The 18,545-nt window shown below is 39.4% G+C and overlaps 1 protein-coding gene across 6 annotated transcripts in view; it reads left to right on the top strand.

Moving 5' to 3' along the window:
- Positions 1-14,677, top strand: part of EDEM3 (ER degradation enhancing alpha-mannosidase like protein 3) — a 60,061-nt gene extending 45,384 nt beyond the window's left edge. For all 6 annotated transcript variants that reach the window (XM_016188463.2, XM_060197827.1, XM_060197826.1 and 3 more), the window contains 4 exons: positions 1,047-1,238; positions 2,885-3,050; positions 4,764-4,949; positions 10,798-14,677. In XM_016188463.2, the coding sequence (XP_016043949.1) occupies positions 1,047-1,238; positions 2,885-3,050; positions 4,764-4,949; positions 10,798-11,213 (960 nt within the window). In that variant the 3' untranslated portion in view covers positions 11,214-14,677. The remainder of the gene's footprint in view (positions 1-1,046; positions 1,239-2,884; positions 3,051-4,763; positions 4,950-10,797) is intronic.
- Positions 14,678-18,545: the final 3,868 nt, after the last annotated feature.

Here is an 18,545-nt window from a genome sequence, read left to right as displayed (position 1 = left end):
GCTGCAGGTCTCTCTCTGTCTTTCTATTTTCCCCATCACCTCTCAATTTTTCTCTCTTCTTTAAGAGGAAAGAAAAAGGAAAAATGGCCCACTGGACCTTGTGGATTCATCATGAAGGCACCAAACCCCTATGATAACCCTGATGGCAAGAAAAAGATTTCTTTTCTTAACACTGTGCTGTTGTTTGTCTAGTATGCAATAGCATTGTGTCTATCAAAGCAACATACATACCTTAATTTAAAAAATAGCCCACTGCTGAAAAATACAAACCATCACGTGAGCCTTCAGTAAGCCCTCATATTCTTGCTGTTGTAGGGTCCTGTCTTAGTGTCTCTGTATCAAAAGTGGTTGAGGGAGTCGGGCTGTAGCGCAGCGGGTTAAGCGCAGGTGGCGCAAAGCACAAGGACCGGCGTAAGGATCCCGGTTCGAACCCCGGCTCCCCACCTGCAGGGGAGTCGCTTCACAGGCGGTGAAGCAGGTCTGCAGGTGTCTATCTTTCTCTCCTCCTCTCTGTCTTCCCCTCCTCTCTCCATTTCTCTCTGTCCTATCCAACAACGACAACAACAATAATAACTACAGCAATAAACAACAAGGGCAACAAAAGGGAATAAATAAATAAAATAAATATTTTTTTTAAAAAGTGGTTGATACAAACTGTTTCTTGGGCTTTGTGGGAACTATGTGGGGGACATGGGACCTTGGTGGAGGGTGTAGTGGTTCACACATACCATGTGTGGGTACGAAATCATACAGCTGTGCAGAACACTGTTAAATCACTAATGAAAATAGAAGAAGGAAAAAAAGGAAGTGTTTGAGAGAAGAAAGTGAGAGATAATTATAAACATTATAGATAAGTTTTTCAGAAAAAAAAAGATTTCTAAAAATAATATTTTTAAGGACAAACAAGATTATATATATTGGGGGTGGGGCCTAAAATAAAAGAAGTTTCAGAGTAGCTTGTAGTGGGATGAATAGCACTTAAGAAATTGAAAGAGTTGAAAGTTTCCAGAAAGAAAGGATAAAATTAATTTTTCTTTCTTTCCTAGGCTGCTAGTTCAATTGATGCCGAAGATGGGTTGAGGTTCATGCAGGAGATGATCGAATTGTCAAGTCAGCAACAGAAAGAACAGCAGCTGCCTCCACGAGCTGTGCAAATTGTCTCCCACCCATTTTTTGGCAGGGTAGTACTGACTGCTGGGCCCGCTCAATTTGGGCCAGATCTGTCTAAACATAAAGAGGTGTGTATGTGTGTAATATGCTTGTTGAAACTGAATTTGAAGTACATTTTCAGTGTCATCTGATTTCTTAGTCACTTTTTCTAGTTTAGGAATCTTAATTTATTTTGAAAGCCTAAATATATGCATTTTTAATGTTCATTTATTGGATAGGGACAGAGAGAAATTGGGAGGGAAAGGGGAGAGAGAGAAAGGGACATCTTTAGCACTGTTTTTACTGCTTGTGAAGATGTCCTCCTGCAGGTGAGTACTGAGATTGAACCTGGGTCCTTGTGCATGGTAATATAATATGTGTGCTCAACCAGGCGCACCATCACCGAGCCCTGAAAACCTAAATATTTAACGTATTAGATTACTCAGGTTAAAAGCATATCTTGAAAAATTTGACTCCTCATGTATATGTATTTTAATTTGTAGATGCACAAAATATTCAGATACTGTAAAATTCTTGGTTTGTTCTCTAAGTACATGAAAAAACTAGTAGAACTTTTCTCTGGGAAAAAAAAAAAAAGTCCAACCCAGAGGGTTAACATGGAAAGCTGAAGAAAGCAGAAATGCTCAGATGGCCACAGAGAGGATCCAATGCTGAGCTTCCACTCAGCAGGTTGCCCTCTTAGTTATAACATACACAGCTGAGCAGTCCCCAGCTTCATCTCAGTAAGGAGCTGCAGAATTAGAACTAGAACCCGTGTATCCTGGTACTCTAAATTTAGCCAGCGACTGGGAAATAGCTGGCCTAGCTGACAGAGTATAGAACTCGCATACCTGAAGCTCCTGACTTCATCCCTGACACTCACTACACGTGCTAGAGGAGCGCTCTGGGTACTTTTTTTCCCCCTCCTCTCTGAAATTCTCACTCATTAAATAGGTAAAAATGAAGTTAGCCAAGGTTTGCCCAACGTTGTTAGCTCTCATTTAGGTTTTTTCTGTGTGTATTTTAAAGTAATGTGACCTTACTGATCCACTAGTTTTGGCTATTTATTGCGTGCCAACTCGGTTACTATTTTACTATTACTATTTTAGATGCTATGTATCAGTTGACAGAACCAATGAGGATTCATGCTCTACTGGACTTTTTCTTCTAGGAGAGAGTGCTCTTCAAATACTTTTACACTGATGTCTTTAAAATTGATTCTCAGATGCATTTAATTTTTCTGGGAAGAATTGTTTGTCTATCCACACAGACTAAATCCATTTCTTTTCTCTCTTTTTTTTTTTTTCCAAAAAGTTTTCTGCTTAGCAGTGATGGTTTAAAAATGGTCCCTGCCTATTTTATGTGTGGGTATAGGGTGTATAGTAATCTGATGACAGGCTTACTATTTACTATTTATTAAAATGGTGTCATTAAAAAAATTACATAGCCTGATTCTGTTTCCTCATATATAAAATGGAAATGTTATGTATATTATTTTTCTCTCGAGTCTTATTTAGTTTAATGTATGTAAAAATAATTAACTGCAAAGAACAATAAAATATTGGTTGAGCGCTTTGATATGCAAAATGGTCCAAACAAAAAAAAGTACATATTGGCTATGTTATCATTGGAAAAGAAATTAGGTCTATTTCAAAGTCTAGATGGTTGAACTTTACTAACTAGCTAGTGACATGAGTGAATACAAGAAGACTAAAGCTCTTTTTATTTTTGGCAGACACGGGGATTTGTCGTAAGCAGTAAACCATACAATGGTTGTTCAGAGCTTACAAACCCCGAGGCGGTGCTCGGGAAGATTGCTCTGGTACAGAGAGGACAGTGCATGTTTGCAGAGAAGGCTCGAAACATTCAGAATGCTGGAGCCATAGGTGGAATTGTTATTGGTAAGCCATTCTTTGTGTCATTGGGTCGTGTAGGAGGAGGTAGTCTTTAGAATTTTTATTTTCCAAAATTGTATAGAAGAACCTGTCATTGTATACTTACTTCTCTAAACAACATAAAATGACTATTAATCATGTCTTTGTTTCTCAGATCTTTTTGGAAGTTAGGATATGGAGAGAGATTTAGATTTTTTATTACTTTTTTTTTTTTTTTTTAAGTGGGAGATACAGAGTAAAAGACCACAGCATTAACACTTCTTTCAGTGTAGTTGGTGTCAGGCTTGAACCTGGGTTTCACACATGGCAAAGCAGTGCACTATCCAAGTGAGCTATTTCACTAACCTGGGTTTGGTCAGGTGTAAAGATGGAGTAAGGGGCTAGGTGGCAAGTCTAAGTGCAAGGGTCCAGGTTCAAACCCCCAGCCCCCACCTGCAGGGAAAGCTTCACGAGTGGTGAAGCGGGGCTGGAGGTGTCTCTCTGTCTCTCTCCTCTGTCTCCTCCTTCCCTCCCAATTTCTGACTATCTCTATGCAAAAATAAAAAGACATAGTAAAGCTAGTGTAAGATTACCTGTGTCGAAGGTAAGAAAGTGTGTATTGGAGCACCAGAGCACCCTATAGCTGAAGGTTATACCCTGTAACCCCATGGGAAGCCACTGAACATACCCAGTTCCCCACAGAAATACAGGCTTTAGGGGTAAACACAGGCATGCAGTGCCTGGCTGAGTCCAGGTGCCGTGTAACCACCATCCAGGCTTCCTTCCTTTATTTATTTATTTTAAATGAAGCTTTTAACATTTTTTTTTTTATTTCCTTTATTTATTGGATAGAGACAGCCAGAAATTGAGAGGGAAGGGGGTGATAGAGAGGGAGAGAGACAGAGAAACACTTGCAACTTTGCTTCACCACTCACAAAGCTTTCCCCCTGCAGGTGGGGACCGGGGGCTCGAACTTGCATCCTTATGCATTCTAACATATGCACTCAACCAGGTGTTCCGCCACCCAGCTCCTAGTTTATTTATTTATACCACAGGATAGTTTTTGCGCCCTTGGGAAAATAGTGGTGGATATCTTTTAGGTGGTTGGAAAGTTTGAAGATAATATATGCAAAATTTCTTAGGATAAGAATTAACATGTCATAGGCATAAACTCTGCAGCCTGTAATCCTAGTCTTTAAGTATTATAATAAAGCAAAATATAAATAAAAGTTAACTTCTTTTGGCATAGACCATTTTGTTTTTTGAGCTGTTTCTCAGTATACATTGTGAAGAGTTGAATTAGTGGGTCTAGGGGGCTGAGCAGTAGCGCAGCAGGTTAAGCACACATGGCACAAAGTGCAAGGACCAGTGTAAGGATCCCAGTTTGAGCCCCTGGCTCCCCACCTGTAGGGGGGGTGGTCTTGTCACAAGCGGTGAAGCAGGTCTGCAGGTGTCTGTCTTTCTCTCCCCCTCTGTGTCTTCCCCTCCTCTCTTCATTTCTCTCTGTCCTGTCCAACAACAACGACATCAACAACAACAATAGTAATAAAACAACAAGGGCAACAAAAGGGGGGGGAATTAAAAAAATAAAAGAAATAGTGGGTCCAAAAAGAATGTTTGTTTTTATGGTTCTTGACACATAAAATCAATGCTGTCAACTGATAAAAACCAGTAACAATTGGTGACGGCCTTTTTAACGGATACATACTTTTCTGTTTTCCGTATTCCTTCTCTGACTAGATGACAACGATGGCAGCAGTAGTGATACTGCCCCTCTGTTCCAGATGGCAGGTGATGGAAAGGACACAGATGACATCAAAATCCCTATGCTGTTCTTGTTCAGTAAAGAGGGAAGTATCATCTTAGACGCCATCCGGGAATATGAGGAAGTGGAAGTGCTCCTTTCTGATAAAGCAAAAGATCGAGGTAAGGGTTAAAGAAGTTTGCTACAAAAAGTGTGGTTTACTGGTAAAGTCAATGAAATTTTCAGAAACCCATTTAAAAGAAAAAAAAAATTTTTTTTTTTTGTATTTTAAAATGTCTTACTGCATTTATTTTGTTTTGCTGAATTACTAGGATGTCTTTAGAGTTGTATTTTTGTATGTGACTTAAAAGTTTTTCTATGACTATGATCAGTTTTAAAAAGTGCAAGGCTCACATCAAGAGAGTCACTTTTAATATCCATAGGTGGACACCATTCAATTTCACAGATAAAGCATCTTAAATTTCTTTCATAAGTAATAGAGATTTTATAAAAATCATGTTGTATGCAATACAATAGAAGTTTGACTTCACTAGGTCTCCTGTAACCCAGTGACTGATGTCTTGGTGAAGGCACTAGAAACCTAGCAGATTCTATCCTCCAAGAAGAATTTATCCTGTAGGTGTTTATAAATTACAAGAGTTACAAATGGCTGATTCCTGAAGCATGAATGTCCAAAGTCCTCCCTAGGTCAGTGTTTGTTAGTAATTTGAAAGATCTTTGAAGCCCAACTTAAAGTATAAAGCATTCCTGGTATTTGTTTACAGTTTGGCAGTAGGAAGGAATGTCATTAGATGTAGACTGGGGTGCTCATGGAAACAGTCTCCCTAGTCACACTGGACACCCCTGTATGGAAAGCTCTTCTTTCTTGCTCTGTTAACTGATGTATGATACTTTAAGCTTCCAAACAGGCTTGTAGAATCTTCCAAGATGTATGCATGTTTGACAGATGTGTAGGAACCTAATTCAATTCCCTACAACTTCCAAGTAAATACAATTAAAAGGAGAGAGAGAGAGAAAAAACATAGTAAGTGCTCACTTAAGCCATGTTTGCCATGTCTTTTTCTATTGCTTTACTCTTCCCTGTGATATTTAAAATAGCAACCATTTCAGAACAGTGGAGTGACCAGAATGTCTCTGTGCAGATTGATCAGCCAAAGCAGTTGCAAAGATTTTTTTAATCTTCAGTATGCCTATGTACCTGATTTTTTTTTTCCTGATCCCTTTTTCCTAACAGATCTTCTTTCCCACATATCTGCATGTAGGCACATCAAAATAGGCAAATTATTAGTCCATATAACCCTTTAATGCCTTTGCTTTTTCCCCTATTTTGTGCTACCATTTGGAATTTCAGCAGCAATATTAAAAGGTAAAATGATTCCAAGCTACATTATTAATAGTAGTAAGTATCTTGTATTACTAGACATAAAATTTTATATGTACATATGTATGTTTGTACACATACATACATATACACACGTACATATCTACAGTTTTGTTTCAGTGAATAACATGACAGTATTTGGTTTATATAATTAGATTATTGTTATGTCTAGTTAGCAGTCCCATGATAATAATTCTTCATTGATCCTTTCACAGTAAGTCCTGTGAGTTAAATATCTTGCAGATAAAATTAGTAGTCCATGTGTCACTCATGTGTTTTCTTTATCCCTATCTCCATACCCAGGATCCTTTTTCTCTGAGAACATTTAAATGCCTCACTCTTTATGGCCTCATTGGTAGAATCAAGCATGTCTTTTTAATATAGGGTTCTACAGTCGTACATACCAATTACATATAATACTTCCTTTTCACTGTTTTCCACCAGGATTATATCTGAGGTTCAGTACCTGCACAACCCCACTGATCCCAGTGGCCATTTTTCCCTTAAAAAAAAAATTGGCAGTCGGGTAGTAGTGCAGCAGGTTAAGTGCATATGGTGCAAAGCTCAAGGACCCAAGTAAGAATCCCAGTTTCAGCCCCCGGTTCCCCATCTGCAGGGGAGTCACTTCACAAGCGGTGAAGCAGGTCTGCAGGCGTCTATCTTTCTCTCCCCCATTCTGTCTTCCCCTCCTCTCTCCATTTCTCTCTGTCCTATCCAACAACGATGACATCAATAACAACAGTAATAACTACAACAACAATAAAACAACAAAGGCAACAAAAGGGAATTAATTAATTAAAAGAACTTTTTAATGTACATACAAGCACAACAGAGAAGAGAAAACTGAAGCACTGCTCCACTTCTAGTGAAACTTCCACCCTGCAGGGAGGGGGCTTCCTGGGGCTTGAACCTGAGTCATCCCATCTTGTGGCTCTAATTGGTCTATCCCCACTGAGCCCCAACATTATGCTTCTCTCCCAGCTTCTCATCGATCTCTTACTTGTAGTAAATGCTGGATATGTAGAATGAGTGAAGAATTGTAGACCATCTAGGAGTTCATTGCCTCTTTTACTATTAAAACAGTAGCTTTCTTTCCTTTATATCACGAGGGTGTTTTGTTTTCTTTTCTTTTTTTAATTCTTTCTTGTTTTCTCTGTGTCTGGCTAACTGTTCTGGAATGTGATGATGATGTCATTATACTCTAGGGACTGTTCTAAGGGGACATGAAGCAACTTAGAGTGAACGCATGATACAATATGGCAGACACTAGCTCCTTTTTTTTTTTCCTTTTCCAACTCCCATTTTTTTACTTTGCTGACCACTGCTTCTTTGCTATACATATGTAAAACAGTCTTAAATATTGGATTGTTTTAAAAGCCACAATGCACTTTTGCATAGAAAAATATTTAAGGGAGTCGGGCGGTAGCGCAGTGGGTTAAGTGCACATGGCACGAAGCACAGGGACCGGTATAAGGATCTTGGTTTGAGCCCTCAGCTCCCCACCTGCAGGGAAGTCACTTCATAGGCAGTAAAGCAGGTCTGCAGGTGCCTTTCTCTCCTCTCTCTATTTCTCTCTGTCCTATCCAACAGTGACAACATCAGTAACAACAACAATAACTACAATAATAAAACAAGGGCGACAAAAGGGAATAAATAAATATTAAAAATTTTAAAAAAAAGAAAAGTATTTAACTGCACATAGTACAAAAGCACAAAGACTCACACAAGGATCCCAGTCCGAGCCCCCAGTTCCCCACATGCAGGGGGGTTGCCTCACAAGCGATGAAGCAGGTCTGTAGGTGTCTTTCTTTCTCTCCCCGTCTCTGTCTTCTCCCTCTCCCATTTTCCCTCTGTTCCTAGCCTATTAAAAAAAAAATGGAAAAAAATGACCTCCAGGAGCAGTGGATTTGTGGTGTAGACACCAAGCCCCAGTGATAACCCTGGAGGCAAACATATATATACATATATATATATATATGACATTACTTTTCTGACAGCGCAGTATTTGGATGTTTCTTGCCATGAAGTCCCACTACTCTCTTTATTCCTTTGTCAGTGATAAAGTACTTTGCTATTTTGGGGGGAAAAAATTCAGGGGCTGGCAGTGGAGCACCTGGTTGAGCAAACATGTCACTGTGTAAGGGCCAGGGTTCAAGCCCTCAGCCCCCACCTGCAGGGGGAAAGCTTTGCAAATGGTGAAGCAGTTCTGCAGGTATCTCTCTTCCTCTCCATCTACACCTGCCCTCTGAATTTTTCTGTTTCTGTCCAATAAATGAATAAAACATTAAAGGAAAATATACAATATCTAATATTGCAGTTCTCCGCAGTTATTTTCTCCAGAATTTGTTAATCTCTGTTTGGTGTGTATTACTTCATAGTAATCTTGAAGTAATCGTTCTAAAGAAATAGAAATAGGGCTGCTTATGGAAAAGACTTTCATGACTAAGGCTCTGAGGAGCCAAGTTCAATCCTCAGCACCACCATAAACCAGATGTGAGCTGTGCCCTGGTATTTCTCTCTGTGCCTTCCTCTCTGTATCTCTCTTTCCTTAAAATAAAATAGTGTATTAAAAAAATTAATAAAAAGGAGATAGAAATGGATTTCATTTTGAATTTGTATAATTGGATGTTATAGATGTAAACAGGAAAAAATAAAACCTATAAAGTATTAGAGGACTTTTTCTCCAGAAGCATTCGCTTCCCTCTAAGTTTAATGATTATATCATTCTAAGCAATGTGGTTCTAGGACCTTTCATAGTAAATTCTATGTGTGGTAGCTCTTATTTTTACTATTACAAGGGTACTTAATTTTATTTCTAGTTACTATTGTTAGAGAGGAAGTTACTGGTATTTGCCTATTTGTCTCATTTTTATCCTTCATATTAAGTTGTCTCATTGGCATAATAAATTGTTTTGAGTTTAAATATCAAACACAGTCTGAAGCATGTGCACTCAGCCCCAGTAAATAACACAACCTGCAAATAGAGTTTGATCCTTCCTTTTTTATTAACTAAGATTTCCAAAATAATATTGTATGATATGTAACCGTAGGGTAAAGATTTGCCAAAAGCATAATCTTTATTACTAGATCCCATAGCCTTATGCCTTTTTCTAGACTTCTGTATTTGAGGACTAGTTAGAGTAATTGATTGCCAGGATCTGAGAGGAATACGCTCTATAAGGAACCTTGAAAGCTTTTTTTAAAGACTTTTAAAAAAAATTTATTCATTTGTTTTCCCTGTTGTTGCCCTTGTTGTCTTTTTATTATTGTTGTAGTTATTATTGTTGTTATTGATGCCATTGTTGTTATATAGGAGAGAAATGGAGAGAGGAGGGGAAGACAGAGAGGGAGAGAGAAAGATAGACACCTGCAGACCTGCTTCACTGCCTGTGAAGCGACTCCTCTGCAGGTAGGGAGCCAGGGTCTCGAACTGGGATGCTTGCGCTGGTCCTTGCGCTTTGCACCACATGTGCTTAAGCTGCTGCACTATTGCCGGACTCCCAAAAGCTTTTTTTAATTCTCCCTTGGATAAACCCTGCATAGATGCTTGAAACAGCACACTGCCGCCCCCTTCTACTTCCCCTCCAGTGGGCCCCACCCCAGTTTCCCTAACTGAAATTACAAGTTACCTTTTTCCACAGCTTAGAAGAGAGGCTGTGGGGACCCCTCCCTTCAGTCCCATCCTCTGCTTTTAAGTTTCAGCTTCAGTGTCACTTCCTGTAGGACACTCTCAAATCTCCTTGTCTCCATGCATGTGCCTTAGCACTTTGTATTGATTTTATGTGATTAAGGGTAACTGTCATTTTCTCAGCCTCACTCTATGATGCAGCAGGGCAGGTCTGGTGCTTGCTTTTGCCTAATCTCATCTCCAGTCCCAAGCACAGTGAGTGCCTGCCATGGTAGGCTCTCAGGGGTTTACTGACAGTCACCGGGCAAAAACCAAGGAGAACCTGCACTTGGGCTTGGTGCTGCTCAGCCTTCTCTTGTAGGCAGATGCCTCCTGCCATTGTTCATTACAGGAGTTTAATCCTCACAGTGGATTTCAGACTGCTTCTACATCTTCCAATTGACCTGCACAGTGGAGAAGTTTTGTAAAAATGCCAATTCTTATGAAAATATTCTATTAGTCATAAACCACTCAGAATTTTATGTTTTCTGCATCTTTGTGCCTTATTTCACTCTGTTAAGGAATACTATAATACAGCAATGATATACACTATTTAAATTTATTCTATTTAATATGTTCTCTGTTGTAGACGTTCCTGACTTTAAAGGTTTAGCCTATTTTAGAATACAGTGCAGCTATGGATGCATTTTTATAGTGTTACTGTCTAGCATATTTCTTGGCAATTTTATCAGCTGTTAGAAGCATCCCACTCAGTGAAAGGATATTTCCTGATACAGCCACATTTTACAAAATGTGTACATACAAAAGAGTGATTGTATTATTGTAAGGCAGACATCTGTTCTGCATTGTCAGTGTTCACTGTTTTGCATTGATTTGATTGTCCTTAACTTTTATTTTTACATACTGCAAAAAAGAAAAAAAACCCAGTATACTTTTTCAAGTGCTTGTACACTTTTTGCAGAGGAAAATTAGTGTAAAGTGTTTTTTGTGTTTTGCACAGATCCTGAAATGGAAAATGAAGAACAGCCAGCATCCGAAAACGAGTCTCAGAACCTGAGTGCTGAGCCAATGCCATCAAGTTCTCAGGAGGGTGAACACAATCTGGTTGAACACGAGTCTCCCGAAGAGAGTTCACCATCCATTCCTCCAGAATCATCATCCCCTGCAGACTTAGACAGAGTTGCCGACAGGCCTTCTGAACAGAACTCTCAACCCCCAGAAAACCCTGAGACTTCCCAAAATCTTGATGGTGAATGTACAGATTTAGATAACAAACCTCAGGAACAGTCAGAAACTGAGGAAGACTCTAATCCTAACGTTAGCTGGGGTAAAAAAGTCCAGCCTATAGATTCCATCTTAGCAGACTGGAGTGAAGACATAGAAGCATTTGAAATGATGGAGAAGGACGAGCTATGACTCAGTAAAGACTTGGGGCGAGATCTTAAGAAGAAAGGATAAAACTGGTTCATCCTGAGCCGGCGCTCAACAGGGAGGCTGGAAGGATAGCAAGGCACACGGCCACGTTCTGACTGCGAGAGTTCGTTCTCAGAGGAATCGGAAGCTTGTTGCAGGAGAAAGTGACCTTATTTAAAACGATCCCATCAGAAATGGAAACTCACAATCCCCCTTCAGATGATAGCACCGCACCCCCTGCAGCGTAGCAGGACAGAAAAGGGCATTCCTGGGAACCAGGCTTCTGCAGTGCCTCGTCAGATGAGAAATGAATTCAGTGATTAGTGGAGCAGGGAGATTAGAAACTTGTATAGCTTCCCAGTGAAAGGAAACTCGGCCTTCTTGCTGTGGGAGTTCGAACCTTCTTAGGGAAACACACAAGTATTATACGCTCTCTGGCTCTGCTGCCTTCATAGAAACACTGAAGTGACTTGCATGGTTCTGAAGCAGTTGCATTCATGGGGAAAACAAATCTTTGCCCACCGCCTTCATTGGCTTCACTGTGTAGCAAGTGACCACGATTACTTGATTTCTTCCCTCTCTTTACAAAATCCTTTTCATTTAACCGAAGGCAGTGTACTTCTCAGTAAGTTCTCTGCATAAAGACTTAATCCTTGGGATCAGGTAAAAAGGTCAGCTAATTCCTCATGAAAAGGAGTTGCTTAATACTTTTGGAAAAAAAGAGCAAGGTCTTGAGAAGTCGTAAGGATGCAGTAGGAGCTTCCCATTGGGCCTTTTATAGGGAAAGCTGTGAACACTCTGAATTGGAACTTGACAGTACACCTTGTAGACAAAAATATTATTAACCTTTTTCTGCTCATATCTTGTGGAGGTGACCACCTCTCGCCATCAGCCTTACTCCATCCCAGACTGGATAGATAGTTTGAGCTCTAAAACCCTCATCGCCAGTAGTAGTTCGATGCATTTCCTTCCATGTTTCTAAGAAAGCCATGATAAAGCTTGGGGTAGCAATCTAGAAATCCTTGAGCCACTGCTGTTTTTTCATTATTATTATTTTCTTTGAAAAGCTTGAGTCTATATTTTCTGTTGAATCATGGTTTTTAGGTTTGCTTTAAAAAAAAAAAAAAAAAAAAAGTCCTGAAAGTCCATGGTATCCTGTGTAAAACACAGTAGCAACTAATACATCACCATATAGCTTTAATGAGGAAGTTCCCTCTTCTTTGTTGGTGGCAGTTTGGTGCTGGCCACATTTAAGTTTTTAAAACTTTGTTGCCTATATTAGTAGACAGCCCTATAGTTGAAAAATCATGCCTTTACTCACTTTATTTATTTTTTAAAAACTTACGCAGAGTTAGTTCTAAAGGAATAGGTGTGAGATTTAGTTCCCTCTTTTGTTCCCATAACATTCTATCATAACCTTTTCCTAAAACATTTTTCAGGTACTGATAAGCTGTATAGGGAAGGGGTCTGTTAAAAAGAACAGCAGTGCTGCTTTGTAGTTATGTATATTCATGTACAATATACCTTAGATCCCAGATAAACACATGCTTCCATAAGGGGATAATTAACTGCTTTCAGAAATTCCAGCTAAGTTCAATTGGGCCCATAAGTAATAAATCTAGTAAATTTATTTTTGGATGTGAAGGAGAATAGAATAACAAGATCTTTATTGGCCTTTAATTAGACCTGACACCAAAATGGACATGTTTAGTTTCTCTGTATGTGAAATTTGGTGTAAGCAGCTAGAAGTATAGTCCATACAGTATATGGAAGGATAGATAGAGTGCTTTGTTCATGTTAACTGAAAAGCTGCCAAAATACCTAACGCTTAATGACTTGTCTTGCCTTGATTTATGGAACTGGAGCTTGAAAAAAAGGAGCAGATGTTCCTGTAAGACTTTGATTATAGAAATCTTGCACACATACATCTATCTGATTTTGTATTTTTAGCTCAGAGCCATTATTGTCTGAATCGAACTTCTTTGAGTTGTCAAAGTAGCATCAAGTTTTTTCCCCAGCCAAGAGAATGGTGTCCCTGGGAAAAGCCAGGTTACGACTACATTCCCTCCTGTAACCACTAGGGGACGGTGTTGCCATTCATTGACGTCTATACGCAAATTGTTCACTTTTTAGAAAAGTGGGGCTTTAAGAAAGAGAGAGAGAAAAATTAAAAATATAAACAAATTATACTTAGCAGCAAGAAGGAATTAAAAATTAATTTTTTCCAAATTCAGAGGAGATTTAATGTTTAAATCAGCTTTAAAACACCAACATTGAATTGATTCTGCGTCCTTGTATACTGCCATGGAATTTGTTTTTGAACTCATTATAAAATTCTGAAAACATTAGGTTTCTTTCATGTTTTGTTTTAAAAATGTCATTTATAGACACTTTATTTACTTCCTAAAGATTTAGGGATTCGGTGAGATCCTGAATTTTAGAAACATCTGGTCTACCTCAGTTACATGTTGACTGCTTAGAAGTAGAGCTGAAGTGATCACCACAGCCATAGAATCATTTGACTAAGAAGGCTTGATACAATGTTTACAAACCTGGAATCAAGTAAAGAGTTTATACAAAAGACATTAGAACAAGTATTTAATTCAGGTATTTTCAACTTCTAAAACTTGTTTACCTACTAAAAATAGTTCTCTTTTTTTCTGATTAGGAAAGGCCACTGAAATTATATATCCTATTTTGCAATATTTTCCCCTTATATTCTTAGGTGTGAAAGAATCATAATTTACTACATAAATTTAGATGGAATGTTGATTTGGTGGCTTTTTTTTTTTTTTTAACTCGTAGGCTTCCAACAAAAATGCAGTTGTTTCAGAACAAATTAAATTTTTTTTTACTATACTATTTTTCTTCACAGGATTAGAGTAAAATGAAAAATTGTGCATTTTCTGATTTTAACTTCTCTAAGATAATTACCCTTTTGAGAATTTTTTTAAATTTTAAGTTTCCATCACATTTTTTTTTCTTTTTCCTCTCTCTCTCTCTAGTCAGCATTTCTTTTCCCACCAAACTCCATGCCAAATTCATCATAAAGCAAGCTCAGCGTAAGTAATTCGCATAGTGCTATCATTTGGGGGTGGGGAGGGCTTAGTAAATATTCCAGTTGGTCGTTTTGTACACAAGGCTTCAGTCAGAACATAGGGAAAAAAAAACATTCTGTGAATGAAACATTGTATGTTCAGATTTTATAAAAGACATTTTTAAAAGCCCAATTTACAGCCTTATATTTTCTTATGATGTAATTTATGAAAAAGATGTCTGTACTAACAGGTGCTGTAACACTACTGTTGTTGGACTTTATTGTTTGGTGATAAATGTATACAATATTTCTAAGAGAAACTGTACTGTGATGTAAAAGTCTGGGAAAAATGTATATAATCCTTGTATATATAATTGTGTATTTGATTATAATTACTGATTGTAAAGATTTAGTAAAATATGTAAATATTCTGGTTGAGTTCATTTGAATTTTTTAAAAAAAATATTTATTTTCAAGTGAAAATAACCAGACTGTTTGGCTTTGTCATGTGGTTTGGGGGTCAAACCTGGGCTCTTACGCATACAAGTTCTGTGCTCTAATGTGCCGAGTTCTCTCTCTGATCCTCATTTGAACTCATAACATCATCGTGCATATCTTTATCCTTGACATTTATTGACAGTTTTCAGCTACTCTGTTTTCCCTGTAAATTTTGTTTTACCCTAGGGGAAAGAAAATTGGGGGACATCTTAGGGTAGAAGCATTATCTGTTGAAAAGAATCACATCTCAACTGGTGCCAGGGTTTCTCTGAGTGGGGTTAAAATTGATGATCCAGGGAGTCGGGAGGTAGCGCAGCGGGTTAAGCGCAGGTGGCACAAAGCACAAGGACCAGCGTAAGCATCCTGGTTTGAGCCCCCGGCTCCCCACCTGCAGGGGAGTCGCTTCACAAGCGGTGAAGCAGGTCTGCAGGTGTCTATCTTTCTCTCCCCCTTTCTGTCTTCCCCTCCTCTCTCTATTTCTCTCTGTCCTATCCAACAACAATGACATCAATAACAACAACAATAACTTCAACAATAAAACAAGGGCAACAAAAGGGAATAAATAAATATTTAAAATTTGATGATCCAGTGTCAGTGTGCTGGTAACATGCTTACATTTGGAACTGACTTACATTTAATAAAATCATTTGTCCTTTTACTAGTGTCATCCAGGCCAGATGGCAGGTAGCATACCGTGTTTGAGCCACACATTACCAGGCATAAGGACCAAGTTGAGCCCCCCACTTCTCATCTGCAGAAGTAGGAGGATGCTTCATGAGTAGGGAAGGAGGCCTGCAGGTGTCTTTCTCCCTCTCTACCTGCCCTCCTCTCTCAACTCCTTTGTCCTATCAACTAATAGAAATAAAAGGGGGGGGGGAATAAATGGCCACTGGGAGCAGTGGATTTGTAGTGACACTGAGCCCCAGTGATAACCCTGGTGGCAATTATAGTGTCATGAAAAGTGACACTGATCTCTTGTTAATTCCAGAGACACTGCTTTTCTTTCAGCACTCAATTTCAGATATACAGCACGTTTCCTCCGCACTGTCCTAGGGCTCTTGGGCACATGTCTTAAAGGATGTAAGAGTAATCACTATTATATATTGGCCATTGTTTCCTTTGAAGATGAGCAGTTGATACTTGAACAGGTTGTGAGCAGCATACTTCTAAGTGCCACATTTGCTGACAGGGCAGGGAACAGAGCCCTGGTCCATTTCTAGTCTCATGCTGCTTCCCATGCGTGACTCGCCTTTCTCACCCCACCTCTGTCCTCCCACCTTTCCTCTCACTTCAGCTACCAACTTCCCATCTTGTCTCCAACCTGGAATGGAAGTTAAGGAAACAGTAAAACAAGGGCAACCCACCCCAGTTTCTGGTGGCCTCCATACCTCTAGGGCAAGTGCCGCTCTGTGTCAGGAAGAATTCAAGGATCCAACAAGTACCTCTGGTTTCTTAGAAACCACTCTACTGAAGGGAAACTCACCACCATTACTTTCTCTGTTGAACTCAAACCAACTTTTGTTCTTGTTAAACCCGCCTACCTGATTCCACCTCTGTTCCCACCTCTAGAGTTCTGTGTCCCCAGCTGCAGTAGTTCTCTCTGGGTCACAGGTCTGGATTGATTATATATACATATATTCTTTATTTTTGCCCATTTTTATTCCTTTTTTTTTCCTTTTTTTTTTATTAATGTTTTACACTCAACAGTAAATACAATAGTTTGTACAGGGACAACATTCCCCAGTTTCCCATTTAACAATACAACCCCCACTATGTCATTTATCATCCTTCATGGACCTGTATTCTCCCCACTCACCCACCCCAGAGTCTTTTACTTTGGTGCAATACACCAATTCCGGTTCAGGTTCTACTTGTTTTTTCTGATCTTGTTTTTCAACTTCTGCCTGAGAGTGAGATCATCCCATATTCATCCTTTTGTTTCTGACTGATTTCACTCAACATGATTTTTTTCAAGGTCCATCCAAGATAAGCTGAAAACGGTGAAGTCACCATTTTTAATAGCTGAGTAGTATTCCATTGTGTATCTAGACCACAACTTGGTCAGCCACTCATCTGTTGTTGGACACCTGGGTTGTTTCCAGGTTTTGGCTATTACAAATTGAGCTGCCAAGAACATATGTGTACACAGATCTTTTTGGATGGCTATGTTGGGTTCCTTAGGATATATCCCCAGGAGAGGAATTGCAGGGTCATAGGGTAGGTCCATTTCTAGCCTTCTGAGAGTTCTCCAGACTTCTCCACAGAGGTTGGACCAATTCCACCAGCAGTGCAGGAGGGTTCCTTTGACCCCACAACCTCTCCAAAATTTGCTGCTGTTACCTTTTCTGATGTATGACATTCTCACAGGAGTGAAGTGGTATCACATTGTTGTCTTTATTTGCATTTCTCTGACAATCAGAGACTTGGAGCATTTTTTCATGTGTTTCTCGGCCTTTTGGATCTCTTCTGTGGTGAATATTCTGTCCAAGTCCTCCTCCCATTTTTGGATGGGGTTATTTGTTGTCTTGTTGAGTCTGGCAAGCTCTTTATATATGTTGGTTATTAAACTCTTATCTGATGTATGGCATGTAAAGATCTTCTCCCATTCAGTGAGGGGTCTCTTGGTTTGGGTAGTGGTTTCTTTTGCTGTGAAGAAGCTTTTTAATTTGATGTAATCCCATAGGTTTATACTTGCCTTAGTCTTCTTTGTAATTGGATTTGTTTCATTGAAGATGTCTTTAAAATTTATGCGGAAAAGAGTTCTGCCAATAGTTTCCTCTAAGTATCTGATAGTTTGTGGTCTAACATCCAAGTTCTTGATCCGCTTGGAATTTACTTTTGTATTTGGTGAAATACAGTGGTTCGATTTCATTCTTCTGCATATTTCAACCCATTGTTTCCAACACCATTTGTTGAAGAGACTCTGCTTTCCCCATGTAATAGTCTGGGCCCCTTTGTCAAAGATTAGATGACCATAGGTGTGGGGCCTCATTTCTGGGCTCTCAGTTCTATTCCACTGGTCAATGTGTCTGTTCATGTTCCAGTACCAAGCAGTTTTGATGACAATCGCCGTATAATACAGTTTGAAATCTACAGATTTAATGCTATCCCCATCAAGATCCCAAGCACATTTTTTAGAATAGAACAAATGCTACAAATGTTTATCTGGAACCAGAAAAGTCCTAGATTTGCCAAAACAATCTTGAGAAAAAAGAACAGAACTGGAGGCATCACACTCCAGATTTCAAACTGTGTCCCTCCCTGTCGCTGCTCCAGATTCTGAGGGTAGTAGCAATGGAGACTCAGAGTTGCACTTGGTGAGTCTCTGGGGAGTCCTCTCCTCCCTTCAGCTGTCCCCTTGTTTTTGGAGCAGACTGGAGGTGGTGTCTCCACTGATAAACTGTTAAACTGTTAGCAGTCACTTAATCTCTCCTTAGGCCCCTCTCTCCTCTCTGTCACCAGCCACGCGTGTTTGTACTCACGGGTGATTTACTGGGTTCCTGTGGTCATTCTAGTCCAGTCTTGTTTTCGGTCCGGGTGGTCTCCTTTGGTATTCCTAGTTCTTTTTTTCCTATTTATTTATTTATTTATTTATTTATTTATTTATTTAAGAAGGGATAAATTAACAAAACCATAGGGTAGGAGGGGTACAACTCCACACAATTCCCAACACCCAATCTCCATATCCCACCCCCTCCCCCGATAGCTATCCCATTCTCTATCCCTCTGGGAGTATGGACCCATGGTCGTTGTGGGTTGCAGAAGGTGGAAGGTCTGGCTTCTGTAATTGCTTCCCCGCT

The sequence above is a fragment of the Erinaceus europaeus genome, chromosome 9 (assembly GCF_950295315.1).
Source record: "Erinaceus europaeus chromosome 9, mEriEur2.1, whole genome shotgun sequence".
Lineage (NCBI taxonomy): Eukaryota > Metazoa > Chordata > Mammalia > Eulipotyphla > Erinaceidae > Erinaceus > Erinaceus europaeus.
Note: the sequence above shows the minus strand (reverse complement) of the source record. Positions and strands in the feature narration are given on the sequence as shown.